This window comes from Lacerta agilis, chromosome 5, assembly GCF_009819535.1.
Source record: "Lacerta agilis isolate rLacAgi1 chromosome 5, rLacAgi1.pri, whole genome shotgun sequence".
Classification (NCBI taxonomy): Eukaryota; Metazoa; Chordata; class Lepidosauria; order Squamata; family Lacertidae; genus Lacerta; species Lacerta agilis.
Genome location: NC_046316.1, coordinates 47,891,744 through 47,919,251, shown reverse-complemented (window position 1 = coordinate 47,919,251; position 27,508 = coordinate 47,891,744). Strand labels below are relative to the sequence as shown.

Here is a 27,508-nt window from a genome sequence, read left to right as displayed (position 1 = left end):
GCTGGTTTGCTGAGCTGAAGGCTTTTAAAGTCTATAGCAAAAAGCTAGGTACCACAAACAAAAAAGAGAAAGGGGGAAAAGTTCTGAAGCATTGGAAGGCAGGGCGGCGGAAGTAATACGATCACACTCCGCTAAAAAATTTGACACCTCTGATGCAGTTTCTTTGAGTGAAATTTCTACAAAGTTGCAACAAAAAAAGCATAGCATGGTAAGTCAGCACATTCGTGATTTTGTTTAATCTTTTTGATCTTTTCAATTATCGCTATTTGAAGATCAATAGTCATTTTTTCCTACTATGCTTAGAAGGCGCGCAGCGGTGGTTTAATATGTGTTAGGACCATTCGCTTTAAAGGAAGACATCCGCAAGTTTCTGTGATTTTTACTTAAAACCATGGGAAAAATTACATACTAAATGCTTCTGTTTTTGTTTTGGGTTTTTTTGTGTTTCCTTTTTAGACATTATGCTATACTTTTTTAAAGTCTTTATAAAAATAGAATTCAATTATTGTTGTTGACAGGAATTTGGGAATGGGGGAATTTTTGTAAGCAAGGATGGGGGGGAGAAGAGCGGAACAATCTTCTACCTTTTACTGAAATTGAACCACGGGCTTCCCCCAATTGAGTGGCATCAAATAGCCATTAAAGCTTCATTTCAGTGACGAGCAGCAAAGCAGGGCTTTCACCAAGTTAGGTGAACTTTGGAGAACTGAGATTTCCTTTATATTTGCCAAGTCGGCAAACAAAATATCGGCTTTTGTTCTTCAGACTGAATATACAGGGTTTTGTGGGAAGGAGGGGAGAGAGAAACGAGAGCTTTTTCACATTTTTTTGTGGATTTGCATTGAATCAAGGGGAGATGCGAGTATTGTTCATTTTCCTACCATGCGAGATAATTCTATGAATGGAACTGGACTTGAGCATCTTTTCTGAAGAGCTGGCGTTGCAGAGCTGCTTCCCGTGTGTTTATCTGCTCAGTGCAGCTCAGTGGTGAATGGCTTAGGTAGGGTGCTGCCCTCCAGTGGATCAACCAACGGCAGTCTTATTGCACATCATGTAGGTATGTTAATATAACAAGCGGCAGCATGCTTGAAACCAGGCAGCGTGAAGCATCCTGATTAAAACTGTTGTAAATGGTAAGCTAAACCTTTTCCTCTTTCCCACAAGGCTAGCAGAGTGAGGCATTGCTTTTAATGAATTGGCACTGATACTTTCATTTCTGTTGCATGTTTCTGTTGCACGTTAATTTTTCTCTGTTCGGAGCATTTTAAGATTGATGGGTTTAAAGCATAGCAAATAGTTTTTGTCTTTTAAAAGAAGCTTCAGAGTTTGGGAACTTTAGCATGGACAAAGTGATCTCTATCATCATTAACAGCTAACCCTTTGCCTTCTTTTTTTCCTTGGAGACACACAATATTCTTCAGTGCTTTGCTCCTCAAGGTTAGGTTAAGTAAGGCCATCACCTTCCTTCCATCAACGAAAAGTTGTCTTAGGGAAGCCGAATGTTTTGGGGGATTCCTCCCCTTGTAGAAAATCTCATGGTAGTACTTATTCCCCTGTTCCCATAAATAATAAAGTTTGCTTTAACATCTGTGTGCTGGACCCAAGAAGAATCTGATATTGAACAGCAGCTCCATTTGGTCTCTCCCATGTGTAATTGCAACTTCATTGCAACAAGAGGAGGGTTCTATCCCTCCACAGAGGTACTATCACAGCTTGTTTTGCTAACTTTTAGATATTTTGTTTCTTAATTAGATGGGTTTCTATTCTTAGGCTGTGCTTACTTCTCTGACACTTCAACACCCCCCGCCCCCGCAAATCCAAATATTTTTGGAAATTTTAATTGCAGGACATTAACTAGATGACTGTACTCTGCAATGCTTTCAGATCAGTTCTGCTGAGAAACTATTTTTTTTTAAAGAAACTTGGTAGGTGCATGCATTGCTTATAGGAAAGAAGTAAAGTAAAAAAAAATACTGGGCATTATACTGTTGTGCTTCCTCAACCCCCCCCCCCCCGCCTTATGTTGCTTCCCTCTGCCTCGTTTTTGGGATAGCCAAGAAAAGGAAAGCCTCTGTTTAAAAGCTGCCCATCCTATTTGCTGCACTTTATAAGTTATTGTTGCTAAATGATTGGGAACTGTCCATCACCAGCCAGAGAACTTGCAGTTTACTTAAGAAATTGCACGTGGGACAAAAGCAGCCGCTGGAGTGTGGTGGCCGCTGTGAATAGAGGGAGGGAAGGCAATTAGTTGCCGTGTTGTTGGAGCTTTTTACTTGTCAAACTGGAGCCTCGTTGCTTTCGTTATTGCCATGTAAAGGGAAATTGCAGGGTTTTGTTTTGGTATTAAGGGCCTTAACGGTTGCTGGCTGACACTTTACGTGCAAAGGCCAGATAAGTGCGGAAAAGGATGGTGGTAAGAAAAGCAAACAGAAGAACTTCTGTCTCCGTTGATTACATTCTGGCGAGTGTCTCCAGATTCTTAAGGTTTTGTCTCCACTTCTGAATTGCAGATCAGTCCGTACACCTGTAAAGTAATAATAGCAAGATAGTAATCAATACAGCAGGACCACATTGCAGTGACTTCTGTAGTGATGAGCGCGGCATAAGTTTTGAAACTGTCTTAAAAATAATATTTTTTTATATATTACTATATATAAAGGTATAAGGGTTTATGACAGGTCTTCTTCACATCTCCTCCAGCTGAATATAAAAATCTTTGTGGGTTTTGGACAATTCAGAAACTTTTTTTGCTTTGATAAAATTAACTTGCACACCGAACTACTAATGATACCGAACCGCAGATAGTTTTACCTATCCGTTGTGCTTAACCATATTACTGGCGCTTTCTTGTCAGGTATTTTGAGAGATAGCCACTGTAGGTTTGACCGCATTCCCCCATAAAAACCAGAGCTGCCTTTGCGATTTTTGTTTCTTAAGTCAATACCTATCACAGATGATGGATAACTTATGAATGTAGATGAAAAAAGACACAATTTTTCAGTTCACAGAGGAATCTGGTCTCTCTTTTAAGCTCGTGGTTACAGAAACTAAAACAAGCTTGCTGTAGCAAAATACCTTAGACAGTAAAACTGTAGTGAACTTGATGATCATTTCTTATACTGTTTTCATGTGAACCAGCCTGTTTAAACCAAGAACCAAAAAAATTTAATATTGGTAAAAGTTGGGGGCAAAGGAGAACGATTACTAATGTGTCAAAATGATAACAAAATCAACTGCTTCCTGCAGGTCTCTCCTGAAGAAATTTGTTTGGTGGGATCTGACAGTGACTGCTTGTTACACTTAGGTGCTCTTGCTCCCTCATGGCTATCCGTTGTTGCCTCACTACGCATAGCGTTACCTGTAACTATCTGAATCCTAGTAGCGTTGTCATTTATTTCCAAGGTAACTGCTTCTTTAGCTATCCTTAGCAAGCAAACGGAGGGGCGGTTGGGGGGGGGGGTTGACAGTAAGAGAATTTGTGTATTAGAAAACCGAAGTGATTATTTCAAGTTTTGAAATCCGCAACAGAGACAATCTTAGAAAATAAGACACCTTCTCTCGCAGCCCGATGTCACAATGGATGCGGAGCATTCAAGGAACGCCAGGCCTCAAATCTGGAAACATCTTGATCTTTTAGGACTGTACTTTAAGTGAAAAAACGCAGGCGGGGGATGGGAGGGAGACAGAAAGTGAAAAGCTGCAAGGGAAATAATACAAAGCTAGTACAATTGGCATCTAGACAGTGAAGGGGGGAAAAGTTTATGAGATTAAGAGTGGGAAAGACAAAGCCGTTATGTACCCGAGGGATGCAATTTTAGTGGGAATGGAAGATTTGAGTGGTAAAGGAGGAGCACTCGCCCCTGGGTTCTCTCTGTTTCAGCAGTTTGGCTGTTGGCATCTCAATTTGAATTGCTGGGTGAGTAGCATTTGTGTTTAAGAGTGTGTGTGTGTGTGTGTGAGAGAGAGAGAGAGAGAGAGAGAGAGAGAGAGAGAGCATCTTGACCATTGAACTAGTTGTGTGACTTGTTTTTATTCGTGTCTGTGGAAGCATTTTTTAAAAGGAAGATAGAACAGTCAATTCAAGCTGTGACCTTTGTTCAATACTTTAAAAAAAAAATACAGTGAGAGTCAGTTTAGGGGAGGGGGTAGAATGACTTGTCACTGACAGTTCTTAACATACTGTAATAGTTACAAAACAACACAAAGCATGCATGTCCTTTTCATCACATGCAAAGGCATGGAACAATTAAAAAATAATTGTTGGAGGGGGTTTTTCTTTTGCCTTTTCTTCTTCTTGGAGAGAAGTTCTCTTTTTCGTTGTGGAGTGTTGTCATAGGGAAAAGGCCATTTCATAATATACAGCTGGTTGTATTTATTGAGCTAAAGCTGTTGAGTGGAGCTTGCCAACAAAAGCAAGTGTGTATGCGTGCATGTATTTTTTTGTATATGTACTGTGATAGGTGTATGTAGCATAACAAAACATTCCCTTTTTATTTATTTGTTATGTTTGCTTCAGAATTTTATTTAATTGTGCAGGTATTTCATCTCTTAGTTATTCTCTGCTTTATTAGCCAAGCCTTATTTCTGCTTGACAGATACAGTATAAGTATTTACGTTAGTAAAGTAAATTCTGCTGATTTTAAGTGCCTGATTTCCACAGTGGAGGTTTTTAAAATAATAATGTAGTATTTAAATTTTCTACAGTCTTAACCTTACATATTATTTGTTTAAATGTCCCACCCACCTTCACCCGAGGTGTTAATTTGAGTAGATTTGTTAAACATGTACTGTTTCGAATGGTTCTGGGTTCCATGTGGAAATAAATTGGATTTAGTGAGGACAATATTCATTTACTCCATTAGGAACATAGAAGAGACAACAGGTTGTTATAGTAATTATTTGCATTGCCAAGATATCCAAAATACGTCAGTTGAAAAGATACATATACTTCAGTGCTTGTGACAAGAAAAACGCATTCGGGGGTTCTTCAGGGGGATGCAGAAAGTACCTTGCTTGCTATGCTGTAATTACCAAGCTCTGTCTCATTGAGGTTTAGGCCTCATTATGGATAGCCTTCCCTATCTAATGTCTTCAAAAAATGGTTTAAGTGCTATTATATATCATTTTTATCTTTCAGTTTTCAGTGATCCTCTCGTGTGTGTTTGTGTGTGTGTGTTTTGTGAACTAAAAGATTCTCGAAGACGAAAGTTTGGCTTAACGTCTCTCTATGTCTTTATAGTTGTGGATATTAAACTGTTACATAATGCACATACGTTAATCAAAATGATCTATTATAGACTAGGTAATAATGAAATGCATATTTATATATGATCTTGGAGAATTTATAATACTGAATTTTATTTTTTTAATGCTGTTTTACTGTTGCGATAAAAACTACATACGTGTGAATTGCAGTTAATCTAGTTTTCTCTCATTTCACTCTCCCCTTTATCCAAACAATCTCATCATCATGTAGTCTTTGGTTCTGAATAGCTTTTCTATTTTATATAAATATCATGTTTTCCCCTGCCTCTAATGGGCCGAGTGTGTGTGTGTGTGTGTTGTTTTGTTTTGTTTTGTCTGCACATAATAGAGACCTGCATAAACAATTGCATGAATTGGCAGACCACAGTTTTTTATCCTGTGTTCTGGAAATCAAAAACTAAAGCCCTTAGATAATTTTTAAATTAATAGTTATTCATATGGAAGAGGAAGCCAATCTTTCCTCTAAATACATTTGGAACAAAACAGCACGACCTCATTCTATTTTTATGTTATTCCTGAATTCCAAAGCACAGTTACATGCTTTGTCTCTCTCTCTGTGTGTGTGTGTTGTCACTTGTTTTGTGATTAGTTTCATTTGTTTCTCTGATTTAGAAGAGGTTGATGCATGTACTTCTGAGCATCACTTTGTAGAAAAATCATGTCAATGGGCTCTTTATTTTTATCCATATTATATGTCAGTGTATAACAACCTAAAACAAACTGTTTATGTAGATGAGTTTAAATATAAAGTTGAATGAAATTAGTGCTTTTTTTCAAAGTTTCAATCAAGAACTTGGCAGGCGGGGAGGGGGCAGATTGTAATGGCCGTCCGTTTTTCCATCACAACTTCTTGTATTAGGCACACACCTGTGGGTTTCAATCTTTAATCCTTTTATAATGCTGGTAAAACCAACCTGGAATTATGTAGGCCACATTTTTTAAATGGCTAGTTATTTAACAGGCTGCTAAATTGTTTCAAGTAATAAAAAACCAAGCATTATTGACACTTCATAAAGAAATTAGCATGAATTAGGAGAAAACTATGTTTAATGTATTAACTTCTAGGTTTTTTGCAGAACATTGAAAAGCTAACACTGACTGACATGATATTGATTGTTCCCAAAATCTTCTTGCCGGAGTATTTAGATCTCCCTCCAAAATAAAATAAAATAAAACCTCCCTGTAAAAGAATATTTCATGTATATTATCACATTTATTACCTGTACATTCTGGGCTATGTCACATGCTATTATGAAACACGGTTGGTTTTTTGTCCATCAAAAGTAGCATTAAAATAACAGCAATCTTTGTAAAAATATATATGCATTTGTTTGAATCTTATTGTTTGAGGTACTATGTATAGTTTTCTTTCTCCTAAGCAAGTGGTAAAATCCTAATGATTTCAGTTACAGACCGATCCTAGCCATGTTTACTTGGAAGCAAGTCGCCCTGAGTTTTTTGGAACTTGTTTCCTGGTAGGTATTCTTAGGATTGTATCCTTAATGTGTCTTTGTTATTAAATTACGTGGGTATGTCTTACAGTCTTTCTATAGGAAAGAGTGTATAAAGTGTCATGTGGAAGTGAGACAGGGGACATGGAATATCAGTGAACATTGCCCCCAAACTTTGTTTAAATTAGCTGTTCCATATTTTAGAGCAAGAAGCCAGAATTATTTTATTTAAACAGTTTACCTAATTACGGGGAAGCTGACTGGAAGGTAGGCCTTTATTAATGGGAGCAATCCTCTAACCAGGAAATAGCTGCTAAAAGAAAAACAGAAGGGAAGTAGAAATATGCTGTGCCTACGCCACTCCTTGAAGAGGTGTGTGTGTGTGTGGTTTGCTTTTTGTCAGACTCAAGCTAGGGGAGTATTGTCCCAGCACATGGTTGTCAGCGCTTCTGTTGTCATTTGTGTGAAGGAAGAAAATGAGCCCCCTTTTTTAGTGTAGGGAGCCATGGTTATCAATGGAGGCCTTGTCTTCAGTTACAATAGGGAGCGAGCACAGGGCAAGACCTTAGGTAGAAATGAGCTACATTAAACTTTGAAAGGGTTCAGAGCACTGTATCAACAATAATAGGCTAAGGAGAAGTAGATTTCTGAAGAAAATGCTTAGTCAGGTGTGAAAGCATTCTTTATTTAAATAAAGTGCATGTTGCGTAGATAAACAGAATGGTCTCATTCCGCTCAAGAACATGTCCAGCACTTGGAAGGGGGAAAGATGAAGAGTTTGTTTGTATCCATTGTCCTTTAAATGTGTCAGAATTCTCTAAAATGTGACATTTTTTCTTATTCTGTTGTATATGTTTATTTAGGTAATTTATATACTGTTGCATATTTCAAAAGGTTTACAATCTTACTTTGTTTGAATTAATAATGCATATTAAAGGCACACATTTCTGTTGTAAATATGGCATTGGGAACCAATTATGACTGCAAGGACCAACCAGGTTATAGCAGACAGGTTGGTAAAAATAAAATTTGAAATAGCGCAAAATTCAGCTGCTCCTCCTGTGAAATTAGTTACTTATGGTGTCCCAAAACAAGAGAGAACTCCATGTTCAGTGTGGCTGATGTTGTAGAATAATAAACTGGCTACAGGCATATTGCTTTTTCTATATTTGTAAAGTCCAAAAACTTCTAAAGAAAGCTTTAATAAATGAGATTAAATTTATGCATTTCAGTCTTGAGAATAAAAGTTAGTGGATCTTTCTAGTCGTAAGCGTGTTACCTCATAATAATGTTTTACCAACTGCCATAAGTATGGTGCAGAGTTTTAATAAGAGCATCTGGAAAGAGTATGGAATACCAGTTGTTAAATGTAAATGTGTTGTGAATGGCACAATTTGCTGGTGCACAGAGCTGTCCCTGGAAGGGTTTAGTAATCCAAGATGACTTTGCTTTAATGCAATCTCTCAAAGATTAACAGAAAAGGCTTACAAAACTACTTCTCTTTTGCTTTAGTGTATTAGGCTTTTAAAGGCAGTTTTAAGTTACAATTCCAGTTTTTATTGTGTAGAAAAATAAAGCACTAAGGGAATATTGATGGGGAGGGGAAGGCAGGGAGAGCAGGTGGAGGTATAGTTCCATTTGTTTTCAATATGTGGTGGTGATTCATAGGTTTAGAGGTGAGTTGCAAGATTCCATTTCTCTTAGAATATGAATCCTAGAGGAAGAATTAGAGCCATATAGGTCTGGGGCAAAGTGCCTATTCAATATTAAATTTACCACAATCCAAAATGTGAACAGTGTAGACAGGAGGATGCTAACAGAACATGCTGTGCAAGCTAACAGAAGTTTATGCTTTAAGTATGCTTGGAAGGTGAGCAGTTCTTTCCCAGGGTTGTGACCTTCATGAACTATGGCATGGATCTGATTTGTTCCTATTGAAAGCTTTCTGTACCCTTGAGCATTTGGCATATAAGAAGGTAGTGCATTGGGCTGTGTATGTAATTATTGCTGTTGTGTGCAATTACCTTTAATTTTACTAGCAGTATCCCTGCATGTGTAATGCCCTGGTTTTTCTCCACCTCATGCATTGAGGGAAATGTATAGGAATTTACCCACAACACAGCTGTATTTGAAAATACAGTTCAGCTTACATTTCTAATGGGAAACTCAGCTCTATGGTTTATGTTATCTTTGTTTATACATGTGCTAAACCGTCCCTAATTCCTGTTTGGTAACTTCATTGTTGATTCCATGAGTGCAATTTAATTTGCTTTGCTTCAGGCATAGGCAATCAAGGGGGGGGGGCAAACTTTTCCTGTTGTTTGTATTTTGATTTGCCTTTTCGGTCCAGAACATTAATTAGCAAGTTTAAAACAAAAGGAGTGCCTTACTTCCTTATTCTCTCATTTTATATTTACGTTTGCATTTATTCTAAATTCCATCTACTAGGATAACTAACTTAAAAAATAAGAACTGCTGTGATAGCCATTAATGGCATAAAAAGAGATGTTGTTTCCAAATAACTTCAATTTTCTCAGAATAGCTATTAGCTTTTATTATAAAATAAGCATGAACAAAGTAAGAGGAAAATATACTCCAGGGGACAATCATATATCTGGAAGACTGGATGGGCTAAGATGATCTAATAGTGCTTTTTATCTAATTTCTGTGACTTACCTTTTATAGCCATTGGATAGTGCTAGAGACTGCTCTTTTAGTCAGGCAAACCCCCTGTATACTTCAAAGAGAGAAGCAAATGCAGGATTAATCTTCTTCTCATCACTCACATTGCTAATAGTCTCCCCCAGTCTCCCCCTGTGCCTCTACTCCCCCCCTTCCGCGAAAGCTTATTTAATATAATTCCATAATCCTACTTTTAAAGCCAACCTTGTTTGTTACACAACCAGAAGTGCTTCCAGAATTGTTTGTACCTTCCTCTTGCAAATTATTGGATATCTTTAAACCGAGCATAGCTTTCCTCTCCCAATGCTTCCTTCTTCAGTGATTGTCTTCACCTTACTCTTCTATCCGCGACAAAACTAAATTGCGACCGGCAAACAAAGGGAGAGCTTCATTTCTATAGAGATATGCATATATAGATAGATCGACATAGATTAGTTTTAACCATGTATGGTCAGCACTATATATCAGCACACTTACTGGTGGTGCGTTTTCCCCTCTTAACTGTGGAAACAGCCCCAGACCCTAGTTTTGAACCGAGTGTTGGTAGGAGAAACTGGAGTGGAAGAGACTGCAGACTCACGACTCCCAGTCTTCTGCTGTGTGACCTGCTTTTACAAACTGCTGCTTTTAACTGCTGTTGGGTTTGTTTGTTAGTGCATTTTGTTTTTAGGTTGCTTTTTAAACCTTATTTTGTACTGTGTCAGTTTTGTGTAAACTGCCTTCTGTACAAATTTGCAAATTCAACAACAACAACAACCAGCATGCCGTTGTTCTGCTTCACTTCTGCTTTAAAACCAACAGCGTGCTAAACGCTTATTCAGAAATCTGATCACTGGTATCAGACCTGGTGGACAAAGCAGGAAAGGAAGGCTTGACAGTACGTGAAGGGCAAATGAGTGTTTGGTGTGACAAGGGAGTAACCTACAGAACCTTCAGGAATAAACTCCCCTAATAACCAGGTGAGGCTGTTCCAGGCATTGAACGTGGCATGGCAGGACTCAGAATAGCAGGAGAGAAATAAAAAATAAGAAAACAAAGGCTTCCCTCCTTCACAAAGCAGTTATTATAAGTCTGATGATAACTCAGAAGACCTGCTATGAAGGTGCCCCAGACTCGAATCCTAGCATAAATTTATTTCTTGATGTGGTGAAGAAAAGTCAGCATTGCCCATGCTAAACATTTATAGGAACAGTGAGGATTGGAGCTAAGTGCTCACTCATAAGAACATTAGCTTCTGGGCAACTATTTGAATAAAAGAGATTTTCCCAGGTAAAGATTTACAAAATCATTCTCTAAACTCTTTATTTCTTTAGGAATTGTACATTCTCTACTCATGGCTGGCAGGGACAGGCAGTACTGCAGACTTGACCTCCTGCCACTGGTGTTGCTGCCACTTAGAGGGGCGAGGTGAGGATGCTCTGGTGGGAGGGTTCCACTGGTGCTCTGTCACCATCCCAAACTCACTGCTGCCATACCCTGTTCCTGGCCTGGCCTGGTAAGTTGAGTGACACCAGATCCAGGAAGCCAGGTCCACAGGCTGCCCTCCCCACAAGCTGCATACTTACACTGTAAAAGTTGCAAGCATGCCATTTGTCTGAAAACAGAGGGAAAGGAAGAGTGGAGGCAAAATATATATTTATATGTGTAGCAACAAAGCTTCTGAAGAGATAGAATGAATCCCAAAGGATTTTCTTCTCTAGTGTGACTTTCCTCTAACATTTTGTTCTGTGCATTCTTTTTAATTAGGTCACAGTTAAACCATAGAGCCTAGGGCTTGCTGATCAGAAGGTCGGCAGTTCGAATCCTAGCGATGGGGTGAGCTCCCGTTGCTCGGTACCAGCTCCTGCCCACCTAGCAGTTCAAAAGCACGTCGAAGTGCAAGTAGATAAATAGGTACCGCTCCGGCGGGAAGCTAAACAGCGTTTCCGTGCACTGCTCTGGTTCACCAGAAGCGGCTTAGTCATGCTAGCCACATGACCCGGAAGCTGTATGCCGGCTTCCTCGGCCAGTAACACAAGATGATCGCCGCAACCCCCAGAGTCTGACACGACTGGACCTAATGGTCAGGGGTCCCTTTACCTTTACCTTACAGTTTGCAGACATAAAAATACAAGATGCATTCATGGAAGGATGGAAGATACTAAAATGCTTGACTGTATAACCCATTTATAACAATTTAGAACAATTGCACACAAAACAAGATGGGCGAACCACCACACCTTGTAGTCTATTAGAAACCCTTCTACACATACCTACCCATTTGCTTCATTCAAATACCACTTTTTAGTCATACATTTGTGCTTCTGAAATAGCTTGCAAAATAAAAGACGTAAAATAACGAAATTCTTCTAAAAACGAGTTAGCATAAAACAACAAATGAGAACAATAGGCAGTAAATGCACGGTCCTTGTTGAATTATTATTCATAAAATAGTGAGTTAAGTTGTATTTATTCCCATTGTACAGGTGGGAAAATCAGGCCAAGAAAACATGACTTTCCCATGAATTAATGCAGTGTATTCCTTTGAATGTTTACTGAGAAGCAAGTCTCCATGTGATCATTGGAACTCAGTCCCTACTAAGTGTGCCTAGGATTTCAGCCTTCTAGATTCTTTGTTTTCAGTAGTAACTCCTGTAGCATTCAGCAGACCTCATTCACTCTGTGGCTGTGGTGAAGTTTTAACTTAATTCTAACCAGTTCAAAGTTTCTGTAAATCTTATTGCAAAAATAAACAAACATGAATTATACAGTATTCTGAAAAGTGCTTTGAAAAGATCAACGAAACACATGCGTATTGTTTTTTAATGAACACATTCTAGGTTTCATGGTCTCCATTGAAAACATCCATCCCTTTTTGACAATGGATGCTGCTAATCTAGTCCAAGGATAATAGCAAAGACTCTGACAGGTCCTGGACTGAGGTGGCGCTCAAGAGCACCACTGCACTGTCCCTTGGTCTTTTAATGTAATTCCTTTTACTTGATGTTAATGCAAATTGTTCCTTACTTAAAGTAATAAAAGAAAATGAAGACACATTTGAAAATGAAAGTTGACTCTAATCCATTTGTCATCTAATACTAGCCTCTTTATCTTTGCTTCTACCTAATCTGGTTAAATATCCCTGTTGTAGGATTTTATTGTAAATCCTCTATAGGGAATAAGTCTCTCTCTCTCCCTCTCTCCCCTCCCCCCCCTCTCTCTCTGTGTGTGTGTGTGTGTGAGAGAGAGAGAGAGAGAGAGAGAGAGGGAATTGGATTATTCGCAGTGAAATGGTTCTTTGCTTGTTTCATCTTAATTTTTCCTTGGTGATCTTGTGAAGGTAATTTACAATTCAGATTGTATGACACAAACTGTAGCAGTTGTTTTTTTTAAATGTTGCATTCTGTTTGCGTTATTTTTTTTAAAAAAATAATAGCTTTACATTGTCTTGGAATCATCACAGAAAAAAATGTGCCCTCGTGTCTTTAAGCATCTGTTTATAACCATGCCATTTTTCTCCCTAAAACTTTGTGTACTTACATTCATTGTTAAGAAGCTGCTTATTAGTGTACTTCGAACTGAACATTGCTGCACACTTTCATACATAGCTATTCAAAAGTAAGCTCCGCTGAATTCAAAGGGTCTTGCCCTCAAGAAAATGTGTATAGGATTGCAGTCTCAATCTCTTTTACTGCAGAGCAGTGACCAGTTGTTCTTTTCTATTTAATGGTCTAAGTACTGCAAAATGATTTGTCCCGTTCTCCGGTTCATATGGAAAGAGTTTTAAACAAAGCAAAACAGAAGTTGGTCCTTCTGATGAAAGAAGAGGATGTAAATAGTTTCTCCGTAAGGAAATAATAGAACTGCCTGTTCTCAAAAGGCACGAAGGGAGAATTGGGGGATGAAATTTGAATTGCCAGGCCTCCATGTTTCCTTCTTGTAAAGATTTGCACTTTATTTTAGAACATACAAGATCCAATGGGAACGGCAACTTATTACAGGGTGCAGCAGATGCACAATTGGCTCTGGTTTGTGCATGCCTGCTAATATAACTTTTGAACCGCCGACACATGGGTCTCACTTTTGGCTAGATCTGTGTGTCCTGGAATGAACTCTGCAGCATGCACACATCTGACTGTGGGTGAGAGCTGTGTCTCAGCAGTTTGAATGTTGTATTACTAGCAGTCAAAACAAAACAAAATAAAAAATTCCTTCCAAGTAGCACCTTAGAGACCAACTAAGTATTACTAGCAGGTACATATTGGTGAAAGTGATCCTTTTAACTCCTATACCCGATAACAATCAATAATCAATTGCTCCCTTAGGCTTCCTTATTTCAGGACACTGAAGCCCCTTACAAGACCACAATGCATCCAACTTTGTCTAAGCACAGTAAAACAAACAAACAAACACAATATATACTACTATCTGTTCCATAAGGGCAGTTCCCTCCCACCCCACCCCCCATTGGTGGGTGGCCTGTCTGTAGGTCCTGAAAACCATACAGATGGGTTACAAGGTCACCAGGAATGGGTGTTGAGTGCATGGGATTAAAGAAGTTTCAGTTTACAGGTCAGGCTTTTGCAAGCCAAAGGGTGGTCCTTAATAACAATGAGCTTATCTTGACCGACATCTTTAGCAATGACAACCAGATCATTAGGAAAATCAGGAACTAATAAGCTTGTGTGAAAATTGCGGGCTGAGGCTGAGGACTGAGGCTATTTTGATGATACTCTTACTGTGTACAAATGTCTTACGCCTAGTTTTATAGCAGTGTGTGTGTGTGTGTGTGTGTTTCTAAACTGCTTTCTTAATGTTTGCGCTATGTAGCTTTCTTAACACAGCATTTCCCCTCACACTCTCCATTTTTTCTTTTCACAGTCTAACAAAGTCCCAGTTGTGCAGCACCCACACCATGTACATCCTCTCACGCCGCTTATTACGTACAGCAATGAGCACTTCACACCAGGAAATCCTCCTCCACACTTACAAGGCGACGTAGATCCGAAAACAGGTAGGGTGAACAATGTTTGATGAGGAGCTAGGCTTTGGGGGAGGAAGCTTCCTGAAATATCATAGAGTTAGGTCATTTTGGGGGTGGGGGGACACACAAAACATTCACTTAAGAGTAAGTATATTAAAGCTAACAGTCTGCAGATTACAATTTTTTTTAAAAAAAAATGAACATATTGACTGTGTAATTGATCTCAGGATGCTGTCTCCTGTCATTTAGGCCCTCATTCGCATTTTAGTAATTATATAGAAATAACAACAGTGTGTTCAATTTCTAACATCTATGCATGTGATGGAATACGTTGATCAAAAGCTAGAAACTGAAATGACAAGTTGTCCCCATTGTTAAATTCTAATAGTGCAGCAGTCTGTAATGCTATACAGGCATTCACTGTTCGAAATAACTGAAGTTGGAGGTACTATTTTGATTAAAGGTTTACTTTAGATGTATGATAAAAAAACATTTCCTAGAAAGAGGATAAATGTAGATTGCCCTGCTTTTTGAATAGTTTATTTGATCTTCTTAATTTCAGAGTCATTTCCTACTACTTTTTTATATTATAGTATTTAAAGGTTCTGTAATACTTTTTTTTAGCTCTTTTTCTGGATAAAATCAGTTTTTTATCTTAGCTTTTAATAATTCTATTTTTTAAAATGAAATCTAAATCCTATGTGTAGTTATAAAACCATATTCTTGAGACCATTTTAACTTCATCAAATTATTACAGAGTTATGTATGTGCTTGCTGATTTTAGCCAGTGAATAAAATGCACAATCATGTTAAGTGATCTTTTTCGCTGCCAATGTCACAGGATCGAATGCTCTCTTGTAATTTTTAATCCCACTGCTACATTCTGGAAAATTTTACTCCAGTCCAAAGAGATTATTGTGGACACATGGCACTCTCTAAACCCTGCTTAGATTTATTAGTGTTAAAGACTAGATTTTACTTATTTTGTTAACTAAAAATATATATCTTGTTAGCCTGTTGCCCTAGAGGATGGTAATAGTGTCAGTCTTTGTTCTTTAGACTGCATAGAGTCCACAGAGGGCATTTTTTTTCAGTTAGTCCAAATCCTTCCAAGTTAATTAAAAAGTAAATTTGAAACCGTGAATACGTGTTCGAGCTTGTCAAAGAATTGCTGTAGTTGTGATTAACATATTTAGATAATGCATCCAAACTCAGTCTATGAACAAATGAACCAATGTTTCTTTTATTCCCATATGCCACAATTGGGCTTCCTTTGGATTGTGTTGAATGCTAATATTGCATAGGTTTAAAAGGATCTTCATCTAGCCATCTCTGTATTGCAAGTGCACGGCAGCATAGTCTGACACCCATTTAAATAATGGTAGTACAGGGAATGGTTTCTAAATGGTTATCGTAAAACATATGATTAACGTCCATAGACTGTTTACTTTTCTTCTGCGAACATTCCTTCAAGTTTGCAAACAGCTCACTGTATGGTTAAAGCCCAGTTAATCTGTTTGGATTTTGTAATGGAGAAAAAGCTATGTCTGCCCGAAAATGTCACACAGGAAGATTTAGTTTAGAGATTAAAAGCTCCCTGAGTGTCTTTTTAAAAAATCATTTTTTAGCTGTGAATACAGTGCCTCTTCAATTTAATGCTTCTGTTCTTAATTCTACTTTTTCTATAATTTGAAGAGCTGGGTTCTCTTGAGGTACCCAACCATGAAACTTCTACTCACCTGAGAAAGTTTGAACATGCAAGCACTGCAAATTATGATCTATTTATTCCTGGGCAGCCTTGCAGAACTCTTGGGATAGTTCCAAACAAAGTGTTTCAAGGATCTCATCCTTTACACTCGTTTTATCTGAAAACATAGGCTGCTCTTTTCTAAGGAGCAGTAGATGTTTATGCACATATGATCATCAAGAGCCAGGATGTGCTGAAGCTCCCTCTTGAGTTTGTTTATGGCTGGGAGGCATTTGAAACTGGTTCTTCTGCATCCAAACCAAAACAATCCAAACCACTCATGATTTGGTCAGTTATTACATATACAGTGGTGCCCCGCTAGACGAATGCCTCGCTAAACGAAAAACTCGCTAGACGAAGGCATTCGTCTAGCGGAAGGCTGCCCCGCAAGATGACAAAGTCTATGGGGCTGCCTCGCAAGACGAATTTTTTTCGTCTTTTTTTTCTCGTCTAGCAAAAACCGCGGTTTACATTGCCGCTTCGCTAGACGAAAAAACCGCTAGACGAAAATATTCGCAGAACGAATTATTTTCGTCTAGCAGGGCACCACTGTAGTTGTATATATTAGAACCAGTGCTTTTTTTTCTTTAAAAAAAAAGTTTAGGGGTACTCTCATTTTCCTACTCATATTGAAATACTGCCCCTCAATGAACACAAACTTTGATTCACAAAATGTTTAGGGGGTATGTGTTCCCTCAGAAAAAAGCACTGATTACAACCATCACTTGGGTGGAGATGCAGTGCTCCCGATATCTAACCTTGGCTGAGAGGGCTTAAGAATCACTCACTTCCCAGCTTCTCTCTCACAATTCAATTCCCTACTTCCTTTGGCTTTATCCATGGTTAAGGATTAGTGCGCACTGATTCTAACCAGGGCTAATACTAACTAGGGTTCCTTTCATGATAGGTTTAGTTTAGAACATAATATTTAACTTTGCTTATGGCCATCAAGGAAAGATTTGCATGCATAAGTGGAGGGAGCATACAACCCCATGGCCCACCATTGATCACTTAAATGAAATCAGAAGCACTGTGTATGCCCAAACCTTTGCAACTGAGGATGCCTTTTCTACCTAGAATAATGTGGATTAATGTAACCTTTCATACATATTGTGCTTGGAAAATGTAGTATTCTTTGTTAATCCAAGGATTTGTTTCTAGACTTAGTATCTTGGAGCCTTTTCTTAGTCATTAATGAAGTTAAATTTGCCATTCTATTCTCTATAAATGTATTTTGGAACAGTGAAAAACTTTACTGTTTTGTACAGAAACAGAATGTGATCCGTAGGAAAAGAGTAATTAAAATAGCTAAGGGCTAATAATGTATATCAGTTAAATGGATGACTACTCCCCCCCAACTCCTCAGTTCATTGTTTTGTTTCATTTTCTCAGTACTCCATCCCCGCCCCCCTGCCCCCAAACTTTCCTTTACCATCAAGGTTTTAATGTTTCATGTGGAAACACTAGTCCAAATCAAAATTAGAACAAATGTGGCTTATATAAACTCATAACAGGAACCTTCTGGAAACAGAAAGGCACTGCAGCCATATAAAATGGTTTATTTTAGAAAGTACCTTTTTGAGTGACCTGAAGGTGTCTGCACAAAAGAGGCGACACACATGATGGTACAAAATGAAAGCAAGGTGGGAGCCTCCATCCTTTTAAGACTTTCGGAGAACAAAGTCCTGCACGGTCTTTGACTGTGGGGAAGAAAACAGATCAAATGTCCTACTTCTCTAGCTGAGTCTCATTTGCTTACTGCACTAAGTAGGACGCTCTGGGGACGATAGGTGAAGGCAGCAGGCCATGTCTTGAGAATAGGAAGTAGAGTTATGAAAGGCAGAAAGTGTGGTACTCATGGTGTAGAAATTTGTATGACTTTCCTGCCTCCTTTTTCTTTTCTTTTTTAATCCCCCTTTTCCCCCTGCCCTGACCCACTTTCATGATGCTTCCTTTTCCTCTTCCCTAGGAATTCCACGGCCTCCGCACCCTCCAGATATATCTCCTTATTATCCACTATCACCGGGCACTGTAGGGCAAATCCCCCATCCGCTAGGATGGTTAGTACCACAGTAAGGAGTTCCATTTTTTTCCATTTTATTTTTTATTTTTCATTTTTGTACATATGTGTGTGGGGGGGGAGGAGGATAATTGTGCTTGTTTGCTTTGCCTGAAATGCGTATGTTGAGTTAAGCATGCTTGCCAGCTGCCAGTTTATGGCATGGGCAAATCAATAACTTTTGCTCAATAAAGATTAAATGAACTAAAGCGATGGGTCATTGCGTGTTAAATAAGAACAGAGCATGAGGGCATCATTTCATGTGTCCTGACATCAGAGGGTGACCCATGGATCATAAATGTCAAACATTTGTTCTGAAAGGGTGGGGTGAAAACATTCTGGATAGTATAATTTGTAGGATTGCTGTTACTAGTTTCAGAAACTTCCCTTGCTGATACCCTATTATTTTTATAGTGCACTACTATTGCACTTTGTGTAATTGCATTATATTTGCATTCCCCTATAATTCTTGTTTCCAGGGTTTGGGATAATATTCTTTATGGGCTGGAACATGGCTTAAAAATTTGGGAGGGAGCTAAGTGAATCATAGAATCATAGAAATGTGGAGTTGGAAGGGACCATGAGGGTCATCTAGCCCTACCCCCTGCAATGCAGGAATCTTTTGCCCAACCTGGGTCTCAAACCCACGATCCTGAGATTAAGAGTCTCGGGCTCTACCGACTGCAGGAGGGAGCTCATGGGGAAAACCTAATTTTAAAATGTGTGATAACAACAAGAGGGAAGAAGAGTTCTAATGTGTAGGCAGTATTTTTGCAATGTCTAATGAATAGGTGCAGTAATGGTCGTACTAATCTGAAAATTAAAAGAGGCCAAATCTGCAAACAGTGCCTCAAACATTTTGACTACTTGTTTTCATCAGGGACAAGCAAATCTTGCACAATCCTGTTCCACTGCACTAGTTGAAACAATTGATTGCAACGTGCTCTAAATTAATAGTTAGTCGAAATGCATTAGATGCAAAAAATTGCATTGATGATTTTGAGTATTAACTTGAACCAGACTCTCTCTCTCTCTCTCTTTCTTATTTTCCCCCTGATTTGTGGTGTTGTCCCCTCCTTTCCTTCTGCTTGGCTTTATTAATCTAATTTTAGCTTCAAATAATTTCCTTTATTATGTAACCCATTCTATGTAGCAGGTTCCCTATGTCCCTGCAACCTTTTGGTTTTGAAATGGGAGGAAGGTTGTTTGCACTGAAAAAATATCAACCTAGTACCAATGCTATACTACTATACTGTAGTATATACAGCTCAAATATATTTGCAGAATTGGAACCTGTGGCCTTTTATGTGGCCACCTGGAAACAGTGGTTTCCTTTTACAGGTGGTACACTATTGGATTCATTTTCCTGGTCCTATGGGCCTATTTCTTATTTTTATAGACAGAATGTGTGACCCCTAGGGGGAAAACTCTGGAGTTTTAGAAAACACATCCTGATTATGCTACAGAAAGTTCACACTTCAAAGGAAGAAAATAATAGCTGGAATATAGAATCACTAGCCTCTTGTTCTCCCTGTGACAGTTATCTAAACAAACACCAGTATACCTTTGGTTTCTATATTGTAGTAGGGCTTTTACAATGTCTTGTCGTTTGATGGGCTACCTACATATCTTCTGTACGCAAGAGTAGATTTTACAAAATTCATAATAAATGTTTGGGTATTTCAAAGATATTTTAATGTACAGCTATCATCCTCCCCCCCTGTTCTTTTCTTCAGAGAGAGAACTTTTTTGTACCCCATGCAACTTGTTGAAGAGCCAAAGAGCACAAACATCAAATTCCTTTAAAAGATAGGACTATCCACCTAGTATTTTTATTATTTTAACCATTTATGGGTTCTACTTTCTATTAAGATGGGCTGTGAGTATATTTAGCAGAGTAACCTTTCAAGAAAAACTCACACCCCAAATAACAACTTTATCCATTCAGTGGTTACATTTGAAAGACAGATGAAAAGGACCAGCCAACACAGACAAACCTCAATCAGAAAAAGTTGTGTAGCTTTCATGAGGATGCTGTTTTGCATGTTGCTGTATTTTTTAATTATTGTAATGAGGTATGATTGTCTATTGGTTACCCACAATACTTCTTGGGGACTCTCCCCCGGTAACTCTTGTCAACACTTGTTAATCTGACAAAAGGCTACAAATTAAGCTCTGTTAATTTAATGTTTTCTCACCGAGATCTAAATACCGAAAGAGGCCCAAAGCGCAACTGAAGTCCTTTGATTCACTGTACTTTATTTTGGTATAAATTTACATTCATTATTGTTTTCCTTTGGATGTGTAGCCCTCAATTAGTGTGATGGCTCCATTAAAGCAAGCAAGACTTCGCCTTTAATTATTACAACAAAACACCTAGTTTCAGCTTGGGGAGAGGGTCTCTATTGACATAAGCAGAGGTTATAAAATTTAATTAGCCATTCGTATCAGATTTATGGCATTCAAATTGTTCTGTGTTTCTTTCCTTTGATCCGTGCTGTACAATCCCCAAGATTTTTGTTCTGATCAAATGAGAATAAAGCTTACTGTGCAGAGAGAGAGAGAGAGAGAGAGAGAGAGAGAGAGAGAGAAAGAGAGAGAAATTTAAAATGCCAAAAATACATATCCCTGGTTTTTTTACTCATTCTTTCCCCCTCCCCCCATCTTTCTAGGCAAGGTCAACCAGTCTATCCAATCACAACAGGGGGATTCCGACATCCCTACCCAACCGCTCTGACTGTCAATGCTTCCATGTCAAGGTGAGTTCAAAGTACTCTGGTCCAGAATTAGGGGCACCTGCTACTTGTATTTATCACTCTCTGTAGGGCAGTGAAGCTTTGCTTTAAAAAAATGGCTTGATTTAGTTATGCAGTGATCTTTGTTTTAGTTTGGGGCATGTGGGGGGAACCCTCACATCGTTCCCAGTGACAAAGCCTTGTCATATAAGTCCGTTCTTGAAGATTAGTGCTTTTGAACTGCATTTATTTTAATTCTTAGCTAACTAGGGGGAGGCATCATTATAACCCTATGATATTGAGAAGCCTGGAGATTATGCTGTTGCAAGTTTTGCTTTTTCCATGGCTCTCAGTTCAAGCAGGGTTTTCTATGAAAAATAGGGTCTGTCTGCTTTTATTATGCAAGCAGACTTAGAAGGAGGGGTGTTGCATTTTCTTCTCATTCCCAAGCTCAAATTATTTTTAGTTGACATAAAAAGACCCACCTGATCCTCTAAAGGGCTTAGAAGTATATATTTTCTCTCTCTCTGCCCCAACCTCCAATTAATTCCAGCTAATTTTCCAAGGGCTGCTAGTTTTATTTACAAACTGCTTGGCAGCACTATGTTTAAGTAATCACTAATTGCTCCTAATGATAGTTTTATTCTCTGTTCATCTGATTTTCAGTCTAGTTAATTAAATCGGTGGAGGTTTAGACTTTCCTGATGGGCTGAAACAGCTAATCCATTTTGATGATGGTACATAATTAAATTAGCATGCATTACATAGCAAGGTTCCACATTTCCCCCTCAACTCCCCCCTCCTGGACCTTTCCAATCCCTGCAGTTAATACGTGAAGGTTAGATTACAGAGGAGGAAGGGTTTGAGGAAGCAAAGGGCATGGAGAAGCTAAAGGAAACTTCATGGCTAGGAGATAACTCTTCTCTTATAAAGTTGCAGAGTGAGGCAGCAAACCAATTCTGCACATACAAATATAATTAAAACCCAGATTCCCTAATGCTAACCTTTCTGCTAATATTGCACATTTGTGCAAAAGACTGGCAAGCTGCAAAGGGCAATAAAATGAGTCTGAGTTCATCTTAATTATTATTAAGGCTGTTCTATTTGTCTGTTTAGTTTTTTGCAAGGGGCAGGAATATGAGAGAGAGAGTGAGAGAGAGATCAGTTCTATCCCTTAGATATGCCTTTATGAAAGGGATCTAGTTAAAAAGGGTATACAGCAAATTAAATACATTATTGTGGTAATGGGACGACAGAAGTACAAGTCTATTATACTTACAGCAGTTATAGGAATTGTATGCTCCTTGCCCTGTTCTAGCACATCCTTTGATATTCATTCTATTCAGCAGCAGGGCCAGGACTTCTCAGAATTAAGTGATGGGTCATTATACTTTAAACACCATGGAGAAGCCAAGATTGGCAATTAAACAGCACTTGCTGACACTCGCTTGTGCCACTCTGTGACCCCCTTTAGATTGAGATGTTGGAGCTCGGGGCCCTCAGCCTGCTAAATTGGTAGCAGGCACTTCTCCTGACGAGGGCTGGCTCTGAAATCTGCCGGCTTCAAAGGGAGCAAGATCATGTATAAACCATAATATGGGTGCACCGTGGCTCAAAAAAAGGAGGAAAAAAAGGGGGGGAGGCAGGAATAGATGAAATGTTACAAGTGCAAGGGGAAAATGAGGGAATAATGACAAATCTAATGCAACTCAAAGCAGAATTGTTGCACGAAAAAATGCATCCCACTGCTTGTGCATAAAATCAAGGCAGGCAGATGACAACCAGTTAACAGAAACATGTCAACAGTGAAGTAAAGTGAGAGTGAGTAAGAGAGAAGCCCCTGAGACACCCAGGAACAAAAAATTAGTTGTCCTTAACAAGTTACGGCTCATCATTATATTCTGGCTTGGAGCCATAAAAGCAGACAGGGGTATATAATGAGCTGCTTAGAATTTTTTAGGGTGTTTATTGCAATTCATAGAATACTTGTCTGCGGAAAGGAATTTCTCAGTCAAAGAAGGGTGTGTGTCCTTTATATGTGATAGCACGCTATGCAAACAAACATGCAGAAAAGGGGGGGTAGCATTTTAAAAAATAATCTACATGTGCGTGCACATGGCATGTGCGTGCACATGGCATGTGCGTGCACAATGAAACATGTTCTTTATGTTTAACGGACAAAATGCATTAAAGTGTATAATGTGTGCTTTTATTTCATATGTGAAAATTTCAACCTTTAAGACTTACCGTATGATGAACAGTGTGATTAAGCATTTTTGCTGACATGCAATTTCTTACATTGCTAAATATGCTCTGTGTAATTGAACATGTACCACACTCATATGCTTATGCTTGGACATGCATGAGTGCAGGACATGTGCCTTTTATAATCATTCCCCATTGTATTGAGTAGGTGGTTTTATTTAATATTTAATTATATTTAATAATAATAATAATAATAATAATAATAATAATAATAATAATAGATATGATAGATTCCCCCCTTCACACAGACCCAGGATTAAACACTATAGTAGATTACTATCTTCTCTCTCCCCCTCCCTCCCTCCCTCCCTCCCTCTCTCTCTCTCTCTCTCTCACACACACACACATACACATCACAGCCCTCTGTCAAATTCTGAAATTGGGCATCAACACATATTTTACACCTCTCTACTATTGAACATACAACTTAGCCCACTTCTTTTATGCCCTACTACACCCCCAAAGGCTTAGCAAACTTTTATGGCTTGCATTGCAGGCGTTTGGACTAGATGACCCTTGTGGTCTCTTTCAACTCTATGATTCTGTGATTCTATGACCACTTATTTTACAGCTGAACATAAAGTTTGAGTCAGGATAAGTACCTTTGTAGTTATAATCAGAAATCCCATGCAGGGTTGTTGTTGTTGTTGTTGTTGTTTTTTAAAAAAATACAAACAAATTTGAGGTTCGTATTCTATTAAGTTTCATTCAGAGCACACCCATTGGAATTAATAAGCATGATCAAGTTTGGTCATTGATCTTAATACTATGGGTAAAACTTAGTTGACTACCACCCTGAGCTTTTTGTATGGTGGAGTATGTCCTTCTCAGATGCCAGAAGTAGTATCTTCTTTACTGCTTGATGTTTCTTTTCTAAGTTCCCTGCTCTTTCTTTGGCATACCCCTCAATTTTATTTACCTCCCCCTCCCCCAACCTCCAGAAATTAAATGTTAGTTAAAGTAGAATAATAATGAAATTTCCATCCTGGTGTTCCATAGGTTGTTTATTGTGTTATTTTGTAGCAAGGTTTATGAATGTATGCAGTAGCTTTGCCACAACCTTTTCCATGGTAAAGTGAAGAATATTACATACCTTTAAAATCTGCATTAGGAAAAAAATGTGGTTCTCATATTACAGTGGTACCTCTGGTTGCATACTTAATTTGTTCTGGAGGTCCATTCTTAACCTGAAACTGTTCTTAACCTGAAGCACCACTTTAGCTAATGGGGGCTGCCGCTATGCCGCCAGAGCACAATTTTTGTTCTTATCCTGAAGCAAAGTTCTTAACCTGAAGCATTATTTCTGGGTTAGCAGAGTCTGTAACCTGAAGCGTATGTAACCTGAAGCGTATGTAACCTGAGGTACCACTGTATCTCTGTAATGTGGGAAGTTTCCCATTCTTTTCCCATGGAAAGAAACTCCTTCACACAAATCCTTCTCCATGTGAAATTATGATAGACTGTTGATGCTTCACTACATCAAAAAACAATGTACAAACTGGTGCTGAATATGTCATTTTGACAAGTCAACACAGTGTAGTACACCTGGTTTTTCACCTTGTCTGCTCTTCTTCTATCACAAAGCCAAACCAAAGTTAATACAATATCTAATTTCCTTGTCCCTGCAACAATTCTTAGTTCCGCCTCCATAATCATTCTCAATAATGATTTACAAACTTACCTTGGAAATGAAAACACCTCTCTGCTCCTGTTTATATGCACTTCTGGCTGTTAAATAGAACTTCCCCTCCCTGTCCTTTCTCTGCATGGCCCCTAAATCTGCTCTGGAGGCTTGGGGGGGACCCAGAACATATTTAGGGGGCATGTGGGAAGGTTACATTGTGCAGCCTAAAGTGCTTGTGCTAGCCGAAACCCAAGCTTTCACACCTAATAAATTGCTTTGGGGGATGGAGGAATGGATTGGACATTGACCATTCCCATCTTCCCTGTGCCCCCTATATTATGTCACTCTGCTTTTCCCTTCTCATACAAGGAAAACAATCAGCTAAGGGCTAGAAAACCAATTGTATGCATATCCCAGTTTGGATGAAAACAGTTTCCATAATTAGAATGCGATAACAGCCTACCAGTTTGAAGGCTAGGGTTGGTAATATTGAGGAGTGGCAAGTCTCTTTTCTTTCCCATTCTCATTGCTTCACCCCCTTCTAACCCCTTCCCTTCTCATTTGATACTGCACCTGTCCCAAGGGCTGAGTCCAACATGAATAAGGGAAGGAAGTGAGTTGGTGATGAGTATATCCATGGCATGAATGGAAGGCTTTGAAGTGTTTAAGGCATCCATGCCCTGGGGTCATCAGGAGAGCCAAAGTGACACTACACTCTACCGCCAGTGGAAGTCAGTCTAGGGCAGGAGCAGGTTTTATACCTCCACCTGATAACCAGACACTCCACACACTGGTCACGAGACTGCAACCTTCATACCTAGTCCTATTTAACTAAGTGGAGTCCAATATGACACAACCCTACCAATATCTGAAAAGTTTTATTCCCTCCTAGGAACAGCTTGCGGGGTGGGGTGGAGCCACTACACTAGCTTCCTGGCTGGTGGTTGAGTGTGTTGCTCCTGGGAGCAGCAAGAATGAGGTGGTGGGAAGGTTGGTGAGGGGCAACCAGCCAGGATCTTCAGATTGGCTCTGCTGCTGCGTTTGCATCAAGCAGATTTCCCCAGTGCCTTGCTCCTGCCCCTTCCAGTAAGCAATAGCGACCCACCTGTTGGGAAGCTAGCACAGGTGATCTGCTTGGCCTCACCTACCGAGCAGCTTCTGGCACTAGCATATGCCATTGTTGTTGTCTATAGCTTGGATATCCTAGATTAGAATATGGCAAAGAATGACAAAAATATGTGAGGGACCTGTGCAATTTTGCATGTGAGTTGAGGTGAAGGAAGGACTCTACTTCTTCTCCCATCTCTCTTTCGTTCAGCACACACATACACACCCCTTCTACAGTAGCATTTTAGGATTGAAGGGAAATAGCCTAGTCAACTTTAATGTTGCTGCTACTTATTCCGAGTACACTTGAACACCTTATACCATTCATTAATCAGTGTATTGTTTTGCCACTAGAAAGCATGTTTATTGATTCTTGTTTAGTGAAAGATGGCTATAGGAACATAGGTACAACACCAGTACATGATTCTTTGACTGTACATTTGGATCTTACCACTCGCATCTCCCATTTTCCTTTCAATTGTTTCCTTTTGTCCCTCTTTACGAAGTCCCTGCTTTTAAATCTCAAGTCAATTTCAAATTTGATTTACTGTGCCATGGAGTTATAAGACAATGATTTAAAAAACAACAAAAACCCCAATTTTCTTACGCTCAGTTTTAAGAGACTATAGCTAATAAGGTGAAGAACTGCATGTAAATTGAGGTTCCACTAACACTTGATATTTATACCAATGAAATAAAGAGCTATTTTGTAATCCTCAGCCTGATTTGAGGTTCAGATTAAAAGTTCAAATCCCCAGAGGCTGTTTCCCCATAATTTTATATGAGTAGGACCTGCACTTTACAATGAGGAAGGAGTGGTCAAATTTCAATCTGTTTTTAACCATGAACTGAATTATTATTATTATTATTATTATTATTATTATTATTATTATTATTATTATTATTATTAAAAAGTTGTTATTTCTGTTCATGATAGTAGAATTATGATGTTTAAAGTATCATTTATTGTTGTTGCCAGTTTTCATATATGCTTGTCTAGAGTTTGTTTGCTGTTTATATGCCTTTTATTATATGCGTGTACACACCCCTCCCCATTCATTCATTTTTATTCTGACGATTTACACAGCTTTCTCTCCTCTAGGTTCCCTCCACACATGGTCCCTCCACATCATAGTTTACATACGACTGGGATCCCTCATCCGGCCATAGTCACCCCAACAGTCAAACAGGAATCTTCCCAGAATGATGTCGGCTCACTCCACAGCTCGTAAGTATTTTTTTTTTTTAATATTCAAATCTATTTTACAAACTTTTATTTAATGTTGCTTATTGTAGAAGGTGTGGAATATTGGAAGTTGCCTTATGACAAACAATGTAAAGACCATTGGGCCATGCAAGCTCAATATTACACATTGGCAATAGTTTTCCAGGGTTTGAGACAGGGAAATATTGTGGATCAAGTGTACTACCTTCTACAAGCAAGGCATACACCTCTATCACTAGACAACAGCCCTTTTCCTATGGGATGGGTGTGCTGGGATTTACAAGCACCTAGACTAAACAAAATTAAAAATAAAAAAAAAATTCCTTCCAGTAGCACCTTAGAGACCAACTAAGTTTGTTCTTGGTGTGAGCTTTCGTGTGCATGC

At 38.8% G+C, this 27,508-nt stretch overlaps 1 protein-coding gene across 44 annotated transcripts in view; it reads left to right on the top strand.

The window, feature by feature from the left end:
* The window catches only part of TCF7L2 (transcription factor 7 like 2), a 199,756-nt gene that overhangs the window by 151,540 nt on the left and 20,708 nt on the right, over window positions 1–27,508 (top strand). For 25 of the 44 annotated variants that reach the window (XM_033149637.1, XM_033149644.1, XM_033149643.1 and 22 more), the window contains exons 5-9: window positions 6,672–6,740; window positions 14,259–14,391; window positions 18,078–18,180; window positions 20,840–20,926; window positions 26,986–27,126. In XM_033149637.1, the coding sequence (XP_033005528.1) occupies window positions 6,672–6,740; window positions 14,259–14,391; window positions 18,078–18,180; window positions 20,840–20,926; window positions 26,986–27,126 (533 nt within the window). Of the gene's footprint in view, window positions 1–3,720; window positions 3,917–6,671; window positions 6,741–14,258; window positions 14,392–18,077; window positions 18,181–20,839; window positions 20,927–26,985; window positions 27,127–27,508 lie in introns of those variants that run through there. The other 19 variants (XM_033149651.1, XM_033149648.1, XM_033149647.1 and 16 more) reach the window with 5 other exon arrangements.